General features: G+C 43.3%; 1 protein-coding gene across 4 annotated transcripts in view; it reads right to left on the bottom strand.

Moving 5' to 3' along the window:
* LOC103816332 (ligand of Numb protein X 2-like) overlaps positions 1–8218 on the bottom strand; it is a 29565-nt gene extending 21347 nt beyond the window's left edge. The window contains exons 1-3 of one of the 4 annotated variants that reach the window (XM_018914245.3): positions 7521–7717; positions 3241–3392; positions 2844–3131 (exon numbers count right to left, since the gene is read on the bottom strand). Coding sequence is in view for 1 of the 4 variants with exons in the window: in XM_050974645.1 (XP_050830602.1) it covers positions 8197–8203 (7 nt within the window). In the remaining 3 variants the exon portion in view is untranslated. Of the gene's footprint in view, positions 1–2843; positions 3132–3240; positions 3393–7520; positions 7718–8196 lie in introns of those variants that run through there. The other 3 variants (XM_018914246.3, XM_050974645.1, XM_009090286.4) reach the window with 3 other exon arrangements.
* Between the last annotated feature and the right edge of the window lie 10144 nt (positions 8219–18362).

Here is an 18362-nt window from a genome sequence, read left to right as displayed (position 1 = left end):
AAAACATGAGAAAAAGGGGCAGAGATTTTCCTCGACTTTCTTCAAACAGTTTTCACTCAGTTAAGAAGTTTTGTGTTTCACAGAATGGCATTTTTTTTTCGATTCCAGAAACAGAAAAGTGCACTGAAAATTGTTCTCTTACAGGGGGGCTTTTGCTGAATTTCATCACAGCTGTGAAGAAGGGTTCATGAAATGAGACAGGCTTTATAGGACAGGCACTCCAGTCCTGACTGAACACTTCCAGTGGGTTACCACAGCATTTCACAACAATCACTGAGCTGCCCTTAGTTTACAACAGTGGCACAGAAAAGTGTTGAAATAGCAGAGGATTTTTATAAACAATATTGAAGGAGGCCAATTTTACAAAAAAAACCACAACACCAAACTCAAGAATGGTTTCAGGTGTTGATACCTTTTCCTACTATCTTTATTATTTTCTGATATGGCTGAAGATTAGGCCACTGAATGTAAAAATCTTCTGGAAATGCTGCATGTATACAGCTAAATAAGAAGCAATCCTTTCAGTGATTGAGCTTGCCTTGAAGCCACAGGATTTCTAATGAGCCACCTCCAAGAGAGACTGCTCAGCACTTGTGTGAACATTTTGACTCAGAAACTCTAAATCAAAGCTGCTTTACTGTAATCAATATCAAGAAAAATGGAAATTTAAATTTCCATTGTCCCCATCATTTTTATACCCATTCTCTAATCATAAATGTGAAAATAAGTTGTATTTAAACTCCCTGGTGTTTCTGTGCTCGTTAAACAATTTGGTATTTTATCTGCCTCAGCTTCTGGGCAAGTATCTGTTTTCTCCACCAGAAAACAGAAAGCCAATTGTATTTCCATTAATTATAATCAGAATTCTTACCCTGTTAACAACCCATCCCAGGAAACCTTATCCTGAGAGATGAGCTGAAAGGCTTGAGTAGAGCAGGACAATCCCAAGGAGTCTTCTGCTGAGCAACTTGTGCAGGATCAGCTCTGCAGCATTGATGGATTTCCATTTTGAACATAACTCACTTCCAGATGGATTTTTAAAAATTCTAAATCTTATAAAAATCTTCTAGACTTTTATAAAAAACCTGTATGGTTAGTATATCTACACAGTTCAACACAAGGAAAGATTTGTAATACTCAGTTTAAAAACCTTGCTAGCAATTAACAGTTTTAATGGTGAGCACTTTTAATTTGAGCAGAATGAAAAGCTGACATGAAAACTTAAGAAGTTGGTACTCATAATTTATTTCTCACACTACCAGATGCTCAGAACATTTGTTTCTCTCTCAGTTAATGACTGCACTGAACAGTAACTGTCTCACAGGACCCAGAGTGTTAAAGTAGCAGGGCTAAACAAATGTAATCTCAAAAATTAATCCCAGTTCTTTCTGCAGAGCAGGAGGTTCAGGAGTTATGATTCTGTTAATATTTTCTGGGTAACAAGAGCCAATAAATTTCCTCTCTCTTCCCTTATTTAGGAATTAAGCTTTCCACCTACACTCTTCCTTTAAAGGGGATCCAACAGTGACTATTTCAACAAAGTGCTCAGAAAAAATGGATACATTAAATGCCATCAAATTGAAGACAAGTGCTGCAGAAAAAGCTGTTTTATTGATGTATTTCTTCCTGCTATCTCACCCTTGCAAGATGCTTCCACTTTATCCACCCTCCTTTCTACAGCATATTCCACACAAACATCCATGTTGCTCATTTTGTGCTCACAGGAATCCTTCAGTCACTTAAATCCATTTGCTCCTTGGCAGAATTTGACCCAAATATTCCTATGGAAGTTTTACCACCACAGGGGTGAATCGTCTTTTTTTTTTTTTTTCCTATTGTATCTATAATCTTCTCTCTCCAGGAAATTAAATACTCCCACCTCCACTCTCACCTACATTTTCAATTTGGCAGCTATCTGCAACTCTATCCCTAAAAATCGGTTTGATGTTTGTGGGAGAAGCTTTCTACAAAGAAAAAAGGAACCCAGTGCTATTATTTAAGAATTTAATCAGTAATTAATAATCAAAGCTTCTCCTGCCACTCGAACAAACAGCCCAAAACCAAACAAAGAGGGATTAGGAGATGTGATGTTAAGATTTGGGCTCATCTGAATATCTGGGAGCACACTCACTTTCCAAAGAGCTGGGCTTGCTCCTGGGAACACGAGGTAAAAATCCAGTGTCTAATGGCTACAAATGAGTATCAGATGCTGTTGGTTCATCCCTGCCTGTGTGTCTACCTCCAAATTCCCTCTTTTTAGAGAGAGATGAAAGCAAACCTGCACACCACTGTCCATCTGTGATCTCTAGTTCAGCACAGCACTTCCAAAGGATACAGGGGAAGAAGAAGACTGTGCACTGTCTTTTATTTAACTGGATGTTTTTAAAGTCCCTGTTTGAATAATCTCACCAGGGTGGTCACATCAGAGATATTTAAATGTAATGTGAGAAGGGAGGAGGCGGGAAGAGAGAGACTCTTGCTTTTGGGAGACAAAAGGTATTTCTGTAGCTCTAAGCCTTGCTGTCTTGTGAGAAACTCCTACAGAGCTTTAATCTTTATCACATTTTATCAAAGTGCTACTTTAAAATTAATTTCAGTTAAAAGAAATTAATCTTGGCTACTCTCAGCCTTAAGCACAGAATAACTCATTTTCTAAGTTTGTTAAAACACAAACAAGGATCTGTTGTTTTCTACAAAACTTTACCACAAGCAATCCAGCAGCATGAAAGCAGTTCTGCACCTGGAGATGAAATATTTCCTATCAACAGTCACAGTTTTTAAACATCAGAAGCACCAGATTAGGGCTTTGCTGCAGGATAAAGTAGCACAGAACTCCTCATTACCTGGTCCAAGTCCCAGTTTCAGTAGCACTGTTTTTTTTAATGATGTTCTGTTTAAAGAGTTTAGCACTTGGAATCTCAGCTCCACAAAATAAACCCAAGGCAGGATGGCTGAGGGTCATTCCAGAGGGTCCAGCATATTTCCCCTGGCTGCCTCTTCTTTCCCAACAGTTCCAGTGCCCGATGGGTGACAGCAGGGTGACAGCAGGACACATTACCCTGCTCAGACTTCCTTTCACGGGGTAAGAGGGCTTTTTATGCAAAGTACTTTCCAGCCCAAGCTTGTTCACCCTAAGTAAAAAAGCTGAATTAAGATCTAATTAAGTCTGTAATTCCCCTTTACATTCCATCTCACCCTCAGATCGTGGTAAAGGGGAAAGAAAGAAAGAAAACAAGTTACCTTCATTTAAACTAAACGAAACCTTCTCAAATTGTGGCTCCCCAGGGCAGCTGCAGCTGAGTTTGAAGTGAACTTAAACTCTGCCAGTGCCTCTGGGTAGGCAGAGCTGCTGCAACCAGTAGTGTAATGCCCTTCACCACAGGTGACAGCTCCTAAGTAAATAATGAAACAGCAGAAGTCAAAAAAATAAAAAATAAAGGTCTCTGGATTAAGATTACCTTCCCCTAGAGACAGACAGAACAGTATTATATCTCATTTTTAGAAGTCTTAAGACATATTCTGCTGTTGAAGACCTCTGTGTTAGTGGTTAATGAGCTTACACAGTTGCACATGGAATTGAAGGCGCCTTTTCATCCAATTTCATGCAGTTTCTCTGGGTGTATCTTACTGACTTCAAACAACCCTCACAGCTGGGGGAAGCAGAACTGCAAGAGGCATTTTGGGATGTGCTTCTTTCTGTTCAAATCTTATCCTGGTACCAGCAGCAGGACTTTAAACCTGTCATTATCTTGCCATATGGGGCACATATTTGCAATATGCGTGAATTGATAATTATATTTTCCCTTGTTCTAAAAATAAATTTAAAATGGGAGTGGCTGCCTCATCAGCTAAGGGAGCTGAAGCAACAGAGCAAAGTCCTTGAGCTGTTCCCAAATCAGCGAGCAGCCACATTCCTCCTGAGCCGGCCGCGAAGGACCTGCGCTGTGGGGAGGGAAGGGGGAGGAATCTCCTGTCTCTGCTCGGTTTTCACTCCCGGAGATTCGTGCTAAAGCAGCCCCAGGTGTTGCTCTCACAGGGAATTGGGTTTTAGCCTAAGGACTAAAAGGCCCAGGAGAGCCATTATGTTTATTTTTATGTATCCTCCTCGAAATAATCACGAGGCAATTTTTGTTCCCGCTCAGTTGTGGCCATGTACAAGAGGAAATACTCAGCTCTCAGTTCCTAGGGCAGGGACTGCTGCCCTTATTTATTTGCTGTGTAGGGATCTGCAATAGCATTTATTAGGTGAGAAGAATTTCTCTGTTATCAACCTCCCACCCCTAGATAAGTGTGAGAACTTTACAAATAGGGCTGCTTATGATTTACTGGGCTTTCAGACATGGCCACACTCATGTCACAGGTGAGTCCCTTGAACCCTCAGGGGAACAGGGCAAGTTTTATCTCAACTCGTTTTTAACTGTCAGAAAATCAGCTTTTAAAGAGACTCTGCTGCAGCTGTTTACAAAACTTGCATGATTTAAGGTACAGGTAAAGAACAGGCAAAGTTAGACAACACTCTTAAAAAACACATAATCCCTTCTAGGGCTACCATTGGAGACTATTCCAAATAAAGAACACTGCAGGCTCCAAACAAAATTTGCACAGGGAATCTCTAGACTTAGGGGATCACTATATAAATATATATATTTAAAAAAATTTAAAAGCCTTTGCCTGTAAGCTGCTGATTGTCTCTCCAAATTAATCCAGCTTTATTCCATTTCCCTCCTTCCAGCCTTAAGTGCTTTTTCCTGGACGAGAACAGTAACTCTTACTGCTCATTCATCTAAATCCCCTCTAACCCTTTAGATGGCTTGTGAGATACTGACTCATGGGCAGTTTCTTATCTGAAATATCAGAAAAACTGCCAGATATTTTCATATTTTCAAACTCCACTGGTGTAAAGAAATTTCTAAGCCAAGAGCAAGGTTTTATGTGCTATAAATCAGGGACCATAAACTGATGAGGGACTGTCAAATGCAATTCCTAACAACTGTACCAGCAGCACCACTAAAGTAAACTGAGAAGGAAAAGCCAAACAAGAGGGTTTTGTATCAAACCAGCAAAACATATTCAGGCCTGTGAGTAAGGCAACAGCTGCAACTCCTCTGGGGAGATCCACACGAGCAGAATGAAATGATGCAGCTTCATTTTCAAAGGGAAATCAATAGAGCTGTTGCGGCAGGAAATTTTCATTTTAATGCAGAAAATAAGAGATATTTGGCAGTGCAAGGAGAAGAGAAAATACAGCGGGGTGTTTCGTGAGCTACAGGTACTTTATTATGCAGTGATATTTATTCTTTTAGGTATGGAAGTCTAAGACTCTACAATCCCATAAATGAGTAAATTCTTTTATTAACCACGTTTGGGGAAGTACTGCACTACTGTAGTCTACAAACCCATTAATTAAAATTTCTAGGAGTTACTGGAATTGCCATTCAGGGAGCACTAAGTCTATCCAGAATCAATCTCAACCTGTTTCATCAGCTATGTTCAAACCTCAGGGGGTTTTTTAGAGGTCACGTAGCTGCCAGGTCCCTTCTGGAGCTGCTTTTTTCACCTTTTTGAGCCCTCATTCCCCAGGCCATATGGTTGGTTTCTTAACTGTTGCTCACCTCCCTCAGTAATGATTTGGTTAAAAACTTGAAATTTGTCATTCAACAGATGGTCCTTTTTACTGCACACCACAGGTCCTCCTGTCCTGTTCATCCCATGGGGTTTATGCCAGTGTATCCCTGTTATTTAAATGAATCCCATCTGCACCCAGCTTACATGATAACACTTAGAATGAAGGTGTGGATTTCCAGCACGGCTGACTTTTCCAGCTGGGGAGTCCCCAGAGAAGGTTGGCCTCCTGTTTATCATTTCCCTGCTCCATCCCCAGCCATATGACCCCTTTGTTTTGCCCTGCACAAGCACTGGTGCTGTTCTGACTTCATGAGCTGGTCCAGGGAGCAAATCCCTTTTGGGAAGGGAATAAATATTCCCACTGCCTTAGGCCCTTTCAGCAGCAGACACACTACATCTGCTCAGGGAAATTGTGAAAGACGACTTGCAGTGTGCAACTTCAGAGAAAGAAGTTTTGTTTTGAAGGAGCCATGTGTGCAATCTGCTGTCCCTTGGCTGGAGAGCTGCCAAAAGAGCTCCGGCATCAAGGACAAACGTCAGCGCCGTCCCTCAAAGGCGCAGCACACAACTGGCCCGGCTGCAGGAGAGCTCCAGCTCTCTACACCACCCAAACCTTGGGCTGCTCGAGCCTCCAGGGGCTTAAGGATTACACAGGACAACTCTGGGCTTCTGTGACAGGGACAGAAACTTCTCTGGGCTGCCAATTATCGCCACTGTGCCCCTGCTGCGATACACTGCACAGCAGAGACCTCCCCTACCACTTACATCTGCTCTTGAGCTGGAATCGTTTTCTCTACGGAAACTTTATGTTCTGGTCCTTTCGCCTTGGCTAAAAAATTGGAGCAGAAGTTTAAATGTGACACTTTTCCGCTTGGTAAGCAGCAGGGAAGCCCTCATTCTGCATTTCTTACTTTCCGGAGGTAAAGTAGGTCCCAAAAACAGCTCAAGGAGTTGAAAGTGCCGTTTCAAGCAGGGCTTAAAGCAAACTAAGCCTGCAGTGCCACCGTAAGGGGCAGTCCCGCTGTCCCTGCCACCTCCTGCGCTGGCATCAGCTGGCTGCTGCCTGGTCTGCTCCTTCTCCATCAGATCTCTCTCCTTCTGACATTACCCTCGAGATAACAAGTGCACCCAGCCGAGCAGAGCAGAACCAGCCCTTCAGCAGCACACAGCCTCACCCCGCTTTACACCCCTCATAAAAAAAAAAAAACCAAAAACAAAAACAAAACTCTCTTGAATAAAAATCTGTACAGATAGAGGGTTTGTCTTTGGGTTGAACTAAGCCTTATCATCACCTGTACTTCTCACCTTTAAGGTATTTCCAAAAGGTCCACATCTCACCTTGCTGTGCTTTGCTTGTTTATCTCAACTCCGATTTATAGTCTTTTTTTCCCCCTGTATTAATTACCAGCAAACTCGCCGACTTCGCCGCTCTCCGTCTCCTAGCAAAGACATTTTTGCCCCGCTGCCTCCCTGCGAGCCCCACGAGCAGAAAAATCACCGGGTTTGGTGGGTCCTGCCCAGGCACCAGCTGTGAAGAGTTAAACTCTGGAGCCGGCAGCCTTCACCTGCGCTGCCCGTGTCACTGATAAGGGACATTGGCCGCGGTCACGGCCGAGCCCTCCGCTGGGAGAACGGGAGCTTCGGGGATCCGCGACTCCCGACCTCAGCCCGGCGGGACCCTCAGGGACCCCCCGAGCCCCTTAAGGGACTCCGCATCCCTTCAGCCCCGGTGGGACACCCCGAGCCCCTCAGAGGAGTCCCGCGCTCAGCCGGCCGGGACCCGCGAGTCCCTCAAGGAGCCTCAGCCCTGGGGGAGCCCCGCGCCTCCTCAGGGACTCCCACGTCCCTCAGTCCCGGCGGGACCCCCTCACGCCCCCCACACCGTCCCCGCTCACCTGGGGCCGCCGGGGCAGGGAAGGGCTCGCTCACCCCCGGGATGGGGAGGGAAGAGGCGCTGCGAGCCCAGCGCCGAGCCGGCCTGCGACGGCGGCGAGCGCGGCGCCTCCACCAAGTTTCCGGGCGGGGAAGAAAGTCGAAACCTACGTGAGAGGAGGAGGAGGAGGCAGCGCAGCCGCCCAGGTGTCACTTGCCCGCCCGGCACGGCTCAGCCCAGCCCTGCCCTCCCCTCACCGCCTCCGCCTCCTCCTCCGCCGCCTCCGCCTCCCCGGGCCGCGCACACCCGGCGGCCTCGGCCCGCCCCGCCAGAGGAGCCGCGGCGGCTGGGGCGCGTCCGGGCCTCGGCTTCCCGCTGCCCCCAGGGCATCCCTGCTGCCCTCGGGGCAGGTCCCGGGCCTCGGCTTCCCGCTGCCCCTCAGGGCAATTCCCCCTCGAGATATTCCCACTCCCCTCAGAGCATTCCTCCTTCCCTCAGGGCATCCCCGCTCCCTTCGGGGCATATCTGCTGCCCTCAAGGCAATCCCCATCCCCTGAGGGCATCCCTGCTTCCCTCATGTCAGTTTCCCTTCCAGCAATTCCCACGCCCCTCAGGGACAATCCCTGCTCCCCTCAGGGACAATTCCTGCTCCCCTCAGAGGAAAAGATGGCACTGGATACCAGGGAGTGCTGATTTACCTGTCATTTCTATAAACTCCAAGTGGTTCCAGTGCTCCTATTAAGGCAACTCCCTGGAACTCTCTTGCTTCCTACCAGCAAAATGACAAACCACACACATGGGGTTTAAAAGTTTCCAAGCTGTGTTAGCACTATGTCCAAGCTTGGAATTCCTCCTAAAGGAAGAGACCAACCCCACAAGGCCCAACCCACCATAGTCTCTGGGTTATAACTTCTTTCTCTTGTTCATCACACAGCCTTGGAATTGCTCTTTCTGAAGACAAGAGGGTCATGAAGTAATAAAGAAGATGACGTTTGTGATAATAAAGAAAAGAAAATAGAACTTTGAACCAGAGGAGGATTTATTAGGAAGGGAACTTTTGTACACTGAGAGGTAACATAGTGTAGATGGAACTAGCACACGCCTGTCTGCATTTGATCATTTAGGATGTCACAGAGTTGCTGATACAGACCTAAATGGAGGGAGGAGAAAGTCCTTTCCATGTCCTGAAAACACCTTCTCTGCTTTAATAGGGCTGGGCATCTGTGTTATTCATTCCTATTCAATAAATGAGAGAAGAGACCATCCTTTATTTGGGGACTGGAACTAAATTATATTTAAGGTCCTTTCCAAGCCAAGCTATTCTATGATTTTATATCAGTTTTTAAATTCAATTTGTCCCTTTTGTGTCAAATTTTCTATGGAGTCTTTCTGGTTCATTGCTACCTCATTAATTCATTCTGTTCCCTGTTTTTGTTGAAGTCTGACAATGAGGGACTTGAGCTGTGCTTGAGAGTGAGTGAGGGATCTTTGTGTTGCACAGGTGAGGCTGTAGGAGGTACACCATGTACTGAAAAAGCAGCAAGGTGCTTTCATTATTTTATTTACATTATTCTTGGAAATCTAATGGAACTGAGGCACGCCAACAATCCATCTTTGTCCTCATGAGATCCATGTTTCCACAGGACATGAAGTGTAAGGTGATTTTGTAGGGCTCAGCTGAGAATTATGATCCAGCTTTGCACACTCATTGATTTTGGTTAGGATAAATTAAATGTCAGAGAGGATTTCTTCTGAAGCACCAAAGATTAGGAGGCTGGGTAGTATCCATCAGATCATTATGAACAAAAAATATTTTAGGAATAAACCTGGAAGTGCATAGCCAGCTCAGACATGAGCACCAGAACCTGGTGCAGAGACATCAGGCTGGGTGTGCGCCCCAACCTCACATCTGAGCCTGAACTCATCAATCCAGAGCTCATTTCTTGAACAGCCTGGCCTGTAAACAGGCAAAGCTTAAGCTGAGCTCTGTAGGGCTGGAGAACTCCCAAGGGAAGAGGTTTAAACCTTAGCACAGAACCATTCCCTCTTCTGTGCAGCTGTGGGGTGAGGACAGGAAACGTGTGGGTGAACCTGGGGAATTGGGGAGACAAACCCCAGGGGAATCTGAAATGGATGCAAATCTTCAGAATGAGGAATTCTGTCAAGTTAGCACTCTCTGGAGATTTTTATCAGGTGTTTCTGGGTGGACAGTGTGACCATACATAATTAAGATCTGGTGAAAGTTTATTGTATAAGCGTGCTGGAATTCTGGTTTGGTTTTGTAATAAAGGAATCCCACTGAGTCATGGCTACTAAATGGACTCACAGAGGACACAGGTCTCTTCTGCAGAGCTAACACAAATGTAAGGAACTGAAATTAATTTGTTTTTTAGTCCAGGCAAAAGCAGCCACATCTTAAATAAGTCTTGCCTTGATGACACAAAGACTTTGCTGTATTACTGGTTCCTACCTGGTCCTGTTCCTGCCCTGGCAACAAGGCACACCAACCCTTAGCTCTGCACTGTGAACCAGAGCAGGACACTGATCCAGCTGAAAAACAAACCAGGTGAAAATCTCTATAAATATATTTGATGTTAAATATATAAACACATTTAAAATAGATGAATATATTTCTAAAGCCAGATGGAGTTCCCCAATCTAGTTTATAATTCAGAGGTGGAATGGATGGATGAGATTCTTCCCTAGAAATGCTAAGGAAGCAGTCAGAAGGGCAAAGTGGCTAAATATGAAACTGATCCTGGTGAAGAAGGACCCCAAGCCACAGCTGAATACTCATTTTGCAAAGTGTAAATTAATTGCTCCACTGGATTGTTGTGCTGGCAGTTAATGTGTTGTGTAAACGGGAAGAGGAGGCTCAGATGTGTTTTGCGTAGAAAGCATCTCAATATTTGGGAGAGAAATAGTTTCTGGGACAACACTCAAATGTTGACTTTGGTTTAATTGGTGAGACTCTCAGTCAGCTGTGCCTTCTCTGTCACCTCTCACAAACACCACACTCTGGTCTATTGATTTTGAAATGCCAAAGTTCTGCTCAACTCAAGGAGATTTTATTTACTAGCTCTTCTGCTGAATTACCTGTGTAGCTTTTGAGAGCTGCAAAGGCTCTCTATCACAAAATCCAGCAATCTCAGGTTGAGTTTTATCTGCTTTCACTGCTGATAATTTCCTCTGTGTGATTTGTACAGTAACCTCTGTGTGGGAAAGATTAATGTCCACACTCCTGTGCAGTGCATGTGTCAGGATTAAAATGCAGCTTTCTGGCAAACAGAATTTAAATATCAACTGAATACATCTGTGTGTTTGCAGATTATGAATTCTTTTATTTCAGAAGATTCAGACAACTTTTTTTTTTAATCCAAAAAATGGTGTTCAATCAGCAAAATAATTGGAAAAATAACAGCAGGAAAATTGGATGAGAAAGCAAAAACACATTACACAAAGATTTACAGATGAGTTTAATCCCATTAAATTTGCATGAAACTTGGTAGCTGTGTGTGTGGCTGTCCTCTTGTGGGAAGGTAAAAGAAATGTACAACTGCACAGCATTAATTTGGGACTCAACTTTGATGTTTCATCACAAACAAAACAAAATTCCCAACCCACACACAAGAATGTAAACACAATTAAAAACCAAATCCCACAAACAAGGAGAGAGAGAGTCATCCCAGGAATTTATGATCAAATGCCCTGGAATCTCCCTTTTGTGGAAAGCAGAGTGATGGAAGCATGTGTGCATGAGGAGCAAGGGCATTGTGGTGAGCCCAAGATCCCAAACCCTTTATTTGGATTCATTCTGCCAGATTCTAGAACTTTCTTTGTTGCTTTCACAGTGTTTTGTTGTTTGCTGTAAATTAGTGCTACCTGTGCATTGCACATTGTGTTTTATAGGGAGTAGCTGAAGTCCCAGTGTTTGGAATTTATAAATGGGAGCAAACAGACTGTTAAGAAATAAAACACAAGAATCTTGGATGTGTTAGTAATGATTTAGGATTATTTTACATTATCTATCCTGGTGGTGTTTTATTAACAGTGGGCAGTTATTAACAATGTTGGAGTAGTTTATTTGATGGATCTGTAGGATGTTTTCATTAGATGTAAACAGACTGATTCTCTGCTTCCAGAAAAGTGCCTGTTGGCAGATAGAAAGAGGGCATCTGGCTTTTCTTAGGAGGGGAAAAACCCATCTGGCTTTTTGCAGCAGAGCAGGTATGATAATATAAGGATTAAAAAAACACATGAAGAAAATCCCTTTCTGGGTTTGCTGTTGTAAATGATATTGATGTCTGTCCCTTAATTTTTAAATGATACAGTTGAAATGCTGCAGCTTCTTTGTAACCAACTCAGATTTCTTTTTGTCATAATGCTTCTGTTGCAGTATTTTCAATGAGAATTCAGAAATACTTCACCTACCAAAGAATGATACTCTAGCAATAAATAAAATAATATTTCCTTATGCCAATTTCAGGTCCCACTAAATTCTCCTTTATTATTTTACAGGAGTGAACTTATCTTTGTGGTGCTTAGCCCAAAAGCCTGACTCCCCTTCCTTATTAATTTCTTGAAGAAAAGAGATAAGGTAGTGAGTTTCCTGCAATTATTTCTATATAGCAAGTATGGTGCTCAATTTACTTTATAGCCTGTAATTACAACACTATTCTCTTAGGTAAAACTGATAACAGGTACTAAGGAGACTTGATCCAATTCAGGAATATTATCTATACAGTTTTGTGCCTGGGAGGTACTGCTGCTCTCTGATACAGAGTCTGTAGTAAATAATGTGTTCCTGCAGGGTTTAGAATTTGACCTCCAGCCACTTTTGTTCTGCTAACTGGTTAAAAACAAACTTGATTTTCTGTGTTTATGAGCTTCTTGGGCAGCTGGGCCAGAGGAAAGAGCTGTGTGTGTCCAGGGGTGTTATCCTGTCCCTGACAGGAAACACTTCCCCTTGGAGTCCCAAGTGGAGTTGTGCAGCTCTGATCTTCCTGGAGAGGCAGGAGCCAGGGAAGTCTGCAGCACTGCTCGTGGGGGAGCAAACTCCCTGCCACGACTGTGGGAGCAGCAGCAGTGACTGTGGAGCACAGAGCACATGGGGTATTCCTGCAGCCATTCAGGCCTTGCTCTGTCACTGCTGCAAGGTAATGGAGCACCTTTATTTCTCCAGCATCAATGCAAAATGCTCAGTAGGTGTGAGTTTGGGGATTTGATCACCTTTCATCTGGACTTGTCTGCCAGAGGATAATGCTTGGCCCAGGCTTCTTCCACTTTTCTGCTTCAGCAAGGGCTGCTTGGCCATACAATGTGTTGAAGACATCTCCATTTGGAAAACTAAACCAGTGATCCCCTTGGTTTATGCCACCACAACATCCTTCAAACCATTTTCAAAAGCAGAATCTCTCATGGTGTCTCTTTTTTGTGGTATTTCACCCAGCCATACATTTACAGCCCACACCTGGGCTAAAAAATTACTGCAGCAAGTCCTGAGTGTCAAACCAGCCATCAGCAGTGGGACCAGGAGCTGTGACAGCTGTGCAAAGAATGGTAAAGGATAATGATCCTAAAACTCATAAAAACTGACAGGTTCCTCTCATCACTTCTTCATCCATAGCTTGCTGCAAGCCTTTCAGCACAGCAGGTGCCAGAGGAATTTAAATGTGCATGTAGAAAATGTCTCCATAGGGATTACTCCTTTGGTGCCTGATTTTCACTTACTTCTGGAACAGAAGAGAGGCTCAGTGTCCATTGATTTCACTGTGTTTAACACCATCCTCCAGTGGAGTGAAGAAGCATCTCAACATCAGGAAATGATTAGATGTTTGTTAGAGTGACAAAATGTACTGAAATAACTTGACTTTTTTTTCTTCCTGGAGTTTCCAGTTACTAGCGTTGCCCTGGAATACCTTAGATATTTTCAAATCAATTTTTAATAACAGTAATATACATCCCAAAGGAATGTGGGATGGCTGCAAGTCTCATCAAGCTGTAACACAGATCTGGAGCCATACTAGTTAAACACACTTTTCTTCAAAACTTTGCTCAGGCAAAGTGACACATTTCCAGCAAGACTGTTCAGTCTACACCAAAAAAATAGACATATCCTGAGGAAAAACAAGATCCATCCAAATAATTGCTATCTGCTGCAGCTGGAGCTCTGTTTCCAGAAAATAGCTAAATATAAACATTCCAGACTGGATGGGTGGGAAGCTAAGGCTGCCTTGCAGCACAGATACCCACTAAATAGGATTTTCTATTAACAAGCTAATCCACAAGAATTCATTCTGCACTGAGAGGAGATCAGAGAAAGAAGCAATACAGCTGCTTCAAGTACAGTTATATAATTAATAGGACTTCTCTGAAAATGCCACTGTGGCCTCTGCTAGGAGTTATTTCTCACATTCCTGGACCAAGCTGCTCCATTTCCAAATCCAGAGGTTACATTCTGTTAGCTGTCAGTCAGGAACTCTGCACCATCCCATCCCTGCAGCTCTGGTTTTCCTCTGCTTGCTGCAGTGCCTCTGGAGATGATGTGAGAAGGAGCCACCACTTTGGTGCTGCTGTCCCAGATTCCTTGGAAAAGACACTGCAACCCCAGCTGTAGGACTTTACATAATCTTTATACTTGTACATCACTTCTGCTTTTCTAGGTGACCTCTAAAATAGAAATCTGAAGAGTCACAACAATGATACAGCTGTAAAAATAGAATAAACCTTTCATAGGGATACTTCAATACAGCTCTGTCACAGCTTGGAGCTGGGTTCTGGCAGACCCAGTCATTAAACCCTATATGCTTCTGTAACCTGTACTTTAGGCTCTTTTCTTGAAAAATGCAATTCTGCAGAGTTGCCACCTGAAATTCTGGACCAGATGCCACAGGTTTTTTGGTGGTTTTCAAGGATGTATTACAGGAGTTTGCTGGCCATATTTATGGATCGTTGCAGTAATGAAAGTCTTCTGTGCTTCCCCATTAAGCTGAATTCAGATGCAAGGGACGGTGGGAAGTCCAGTCACAAACGAAGGTGCTGCCTGTGACACAGGACATTCCAACGACGATTCTCTTCCTGCCACTTGTCCCCCCGAGCCCTCAAGTCACCATCTGCGGAAACCCAGGGTTTTGTGCTTTTGTCCACAAGGCTGTTTGAGGGTGTTTTATAGTCAAACGCCGAGAGCAGCCCTCAGAGACTGTTCTGACCAGTTTTAGCGGCCTGCCCTGAATTTAAGCTATGCATGACTTAGGAAGAACGAGCTCGTTAAATACATTCCAGAGGTGACTTAGCATAAGAAAAAAACACACCTCTTCCGTGCAGCACTAGCAAATGTGCTGCTAAGTCAGGTGGGGTTTGCCTGTGAATAATTTGCTTGGATCAAGTTAAGATTCTGCTGTCTGAACATAATAAAAGAGGTTGGGATGAGGCACATCTGCCTCCAGCCCAGTCACCCATACTTGTAAGATCTTCAAAATACTGAAAGAAGTAAAAATATTTTTACAGGAAAAATGAGGGGATCTGGTATGAAGGAGTTACTTTCAGAAATGGAACGTGACTGTGACTGCAGATATTTTAAGTAGATCTCACCAGAAGAGCCTTCATTTGTGTTTTCACCAAGATGTTCCTATGATGGACCTGGAAAGAGTCTGCTCCACACCAATTCTCTCCTCATTATTGCACAGTAAAACAAGAAATGTACTCAAGAAATTAATAATAATTTTAATAACAATTCAGTTGATGTCAGGTGAAATGGAACACAAATCTGTCATATAACAGTCATGAAGTACATAAATTAAATCTGCTCTTTTGGTCATAACCCCCTTTAACTTCCCCTTTTGGCTGAAATGTGGAGCCCAGCTCTGAATTCAGAAGAAATGCAACAGCTACCCTATTTGTCCTCCTCAGAGAAGGGATGTTTAGGAACCAGCTGCTCTGGGAATATCATCTGCTATATCCCAGTGTGTTTGCTGACAGGAAGTGATTTGACATTAAATCTATTCAAGATCAGAAATCACTGCTCACTTCTAGTGTTATCCTTCCTACATTTTTCAGATTATTCAATGGTCAAAAGTAATGATCATTATAAATTAAAAACTGAAAAAAAAAAAACCAAATAAAAAAACAAACAACCAAGAAAAAAGGCCAAACCCACAAATTCTACCTCCCTGCTTAAATGAGGGATATCCAAACTATTAATCTGCGTACCAGGATTTAGCTGGTTAAGAATTTCTTCAGCTGTGGGACTGAAATATATCCCCAAAAAAGAATATGCTGTTTTTTGGTTGTGCATCTCACAGGACATCACTTGTCACAGGACATCTTTTGATTTCTGGCCCAGCTGCATTCCTCACCAGCCATGGCAGCTCCCCTCTACTGATGAGGCCACTGGCAAGTTTGTCTTCTTTACTCATAACCCTTGGTCTTTCTTAATCTCCTTTTCCCCAGTCATCAAAAAGCACTTTTCAGATAGTAATGTGCAGATTTGCCTGCTGGCAGACTCCCAATTTCCAGTTCAGGTTACTGATTTAGAAACTGTGATTTAGACACTCCAGGACAACAAAGAACATGTTCAATAGAACTCAAGGAGCTGCTTTTATTCTTATTTACATCTGCTTCTATTTGTCCTTATTCTTTTGCTAATTGTGGAAATTAGCTCAGCACTTCTCTTGCTTTCTAGAAGAAGGAAGCTTCCTGAGTGGCTTCACTTGCTGCGGGGGAGAGGAAAGCTCATGTGTGGAATTTTGGGAAGAATTTGCCAGATAAGGCCCCAAGTCCAAGCCAGGCATGCTATTTTTATCCCTGATATGACTGAGTTGCAGTAGTGATGTTACAGTAGCAGTTAATGTAGGGTTCAAAGCAAGGTAAAAGGCAACTTGATACTCCGTAATGTTGTGTTATTAAACATTGGCTATGAAATGTTACTTCTGAAAAGGCTATTTTGTAAGCACATCACAAGAAAATTCCTTTTTCTTGGCATGGAGATGTTGCTTCCATGGATCTTGGCACAGAACAGTGTGAATCTATCACTTTGTTGCAATCCAAAGCAAAATTTGGTTCAAATAAGATAATAATAAAATGAAATAAGGGGAATAATCTGTGTTAATTAGGGTTAGTTGTCTATGCACAAACAAAAATGCTGACACTCATACAGACTTTTCAGTTCAGCAGAACCTCTGCGAACAGGGGTGTTCTCTGCCTGGCTACAACAACACTGCAGGGGTGGGTGTGAGTAAAGGAGCAGGTCAAAAACCTGTCCCTGGATGACACCGAGCTCGAGCTCGGGTGGAAAGAGTCCTCCAGCCCTTGCCGTGTGGTCACAGGACAGCAATCAGAGGGTACTCTGAGCACTGCAGCTAAACTTTAAGCTGCTCTTAAAGGAATAGATCATGTGGTAGCTGAGGCATGAACTTTCTTGCTGCTCTCTGCTCTCAGGCTGCCTTTATAATCAAAAAAATCTCACAGTCTGCTTTCCCTTTCCCCTGAGGAATGGTTGGGGTTTGGGCTTTCTGCTGGATATCCTGGCTACTCCCAGCTCAGCCCTGTGGTGGAAGCAGCATCTGATGGAGAATGAGCCCTGCTCAACCCCACGTTTTGTAGTGGTTTCACTGCTTCAGCAAAGAGGTTTGTGGATTTATTTTTCAAACCAATTAATGGCTACATTATTTTCATATTTATTTCATATCAATTAATGCCTACAAGCATAGGAGGTCAAGTGCTTATATTCCATTTTTTCCAATCTGCATTGCTATGAGCACATACACTGATAATATTACATGTGGACTTTTATTCCCTTAACTGTAACACTTTAGCTACAAAGCATAAAAAAATCCATTAGGATAATTCCATCAATCCAGCTGTTTTGTAACAGTTGTGACCTTCTGCTTGTCCTGGAAGCCTGAGGGTTAAAGAGCAGCTTTTTGGAAACAGCCATTGTGTTTGGCAACAATTTCAAAGTTTGATTTATGTTCTTTCCCTTGCTCCATTACTAACGAAGCTCCTTGGCGACAGGAGAGCCGTCAGTTTCCCTTCAGTAGCTTTGCTTGTCCCTAAAGGTCCCCTGCTGTCCCCGGGCTGTCCCTCCCGTGGGAGCACTGCAGAGCTAAAGTAGGAGTACCCTCTGCTGGCACGTTTTGTGCTGGGCTCTGTCCCACAGCTCTCCAGCCTGTTTCTGTCAGTCCATAGCACATTTCCCAGTTATCCTTACCTCCATTTGTTCATGGACAGATTTCCCTTCAGAGGCATTTTTATACTTTAGTAACTTTAACTATTCTACCTAAATTTTCTATTTTTTCCATCCTAGTGTGATGTTGTCAATGTAAATAATTTCTTTCCCTGCTTGGCTTTCAGATCCTTGAGTTAAATATTTTTTCCAACAATCAGCAGCTGGACAAAACATATTATAATTTGTTTTTAAGTGCTGATACACTTGATACCATACATTAAATATGGGATGCTGATGGGATTCCAGATCACATTCCAGGGATCACAGAGAAACAGTAAGAGTCTTGAGGAAGTTTTTACAACAGAAATCTAAGGGGAAGAAGAGTTTTGGTTTCTTTTCAATCACAAAAGTAAATAGAGAAGAATCACTCTTCTGGGACTGGGAAATAAAAATTGTCTTGGGCTAGAGGTGAATCCAGGCCCTGTTTAGCCACTCTTAGATGGAATTCAGAGAGGAAATCCTGGGATCTGAGCCCTTTGATGAGTCTGAGTACAATCGAGCATAACTTGGGAGAGAGGAGTAGCTGCAAACCAAGATTAGAAATCCCCTTGGGGCAAGGAAGAGGGAACAGATTGTACTGCCTGTGGTTTGCCCCAGGGCTGGTTCTGAGCATTCCCTCTCCCAAAGCCTCAGGAGATA

The sequence above is a fragment of the Serinus canaria genome, chromosome 4A (assembly GCF_022539315.1).
Source record: "Serinus canaria isolate serCan28SL12 chromosome 4A, serCan2020, whole genome shotgun sequence".
Classification (NCBI taxonomy): Eukaryota; Metazoa; Chordata; class Aves; order Passeriformes; family Fringillidae; genus Serinus; species Serinus canaria.
This window is presented reverse-complemented; position numbering and strand designations above follow the sequence as displayed.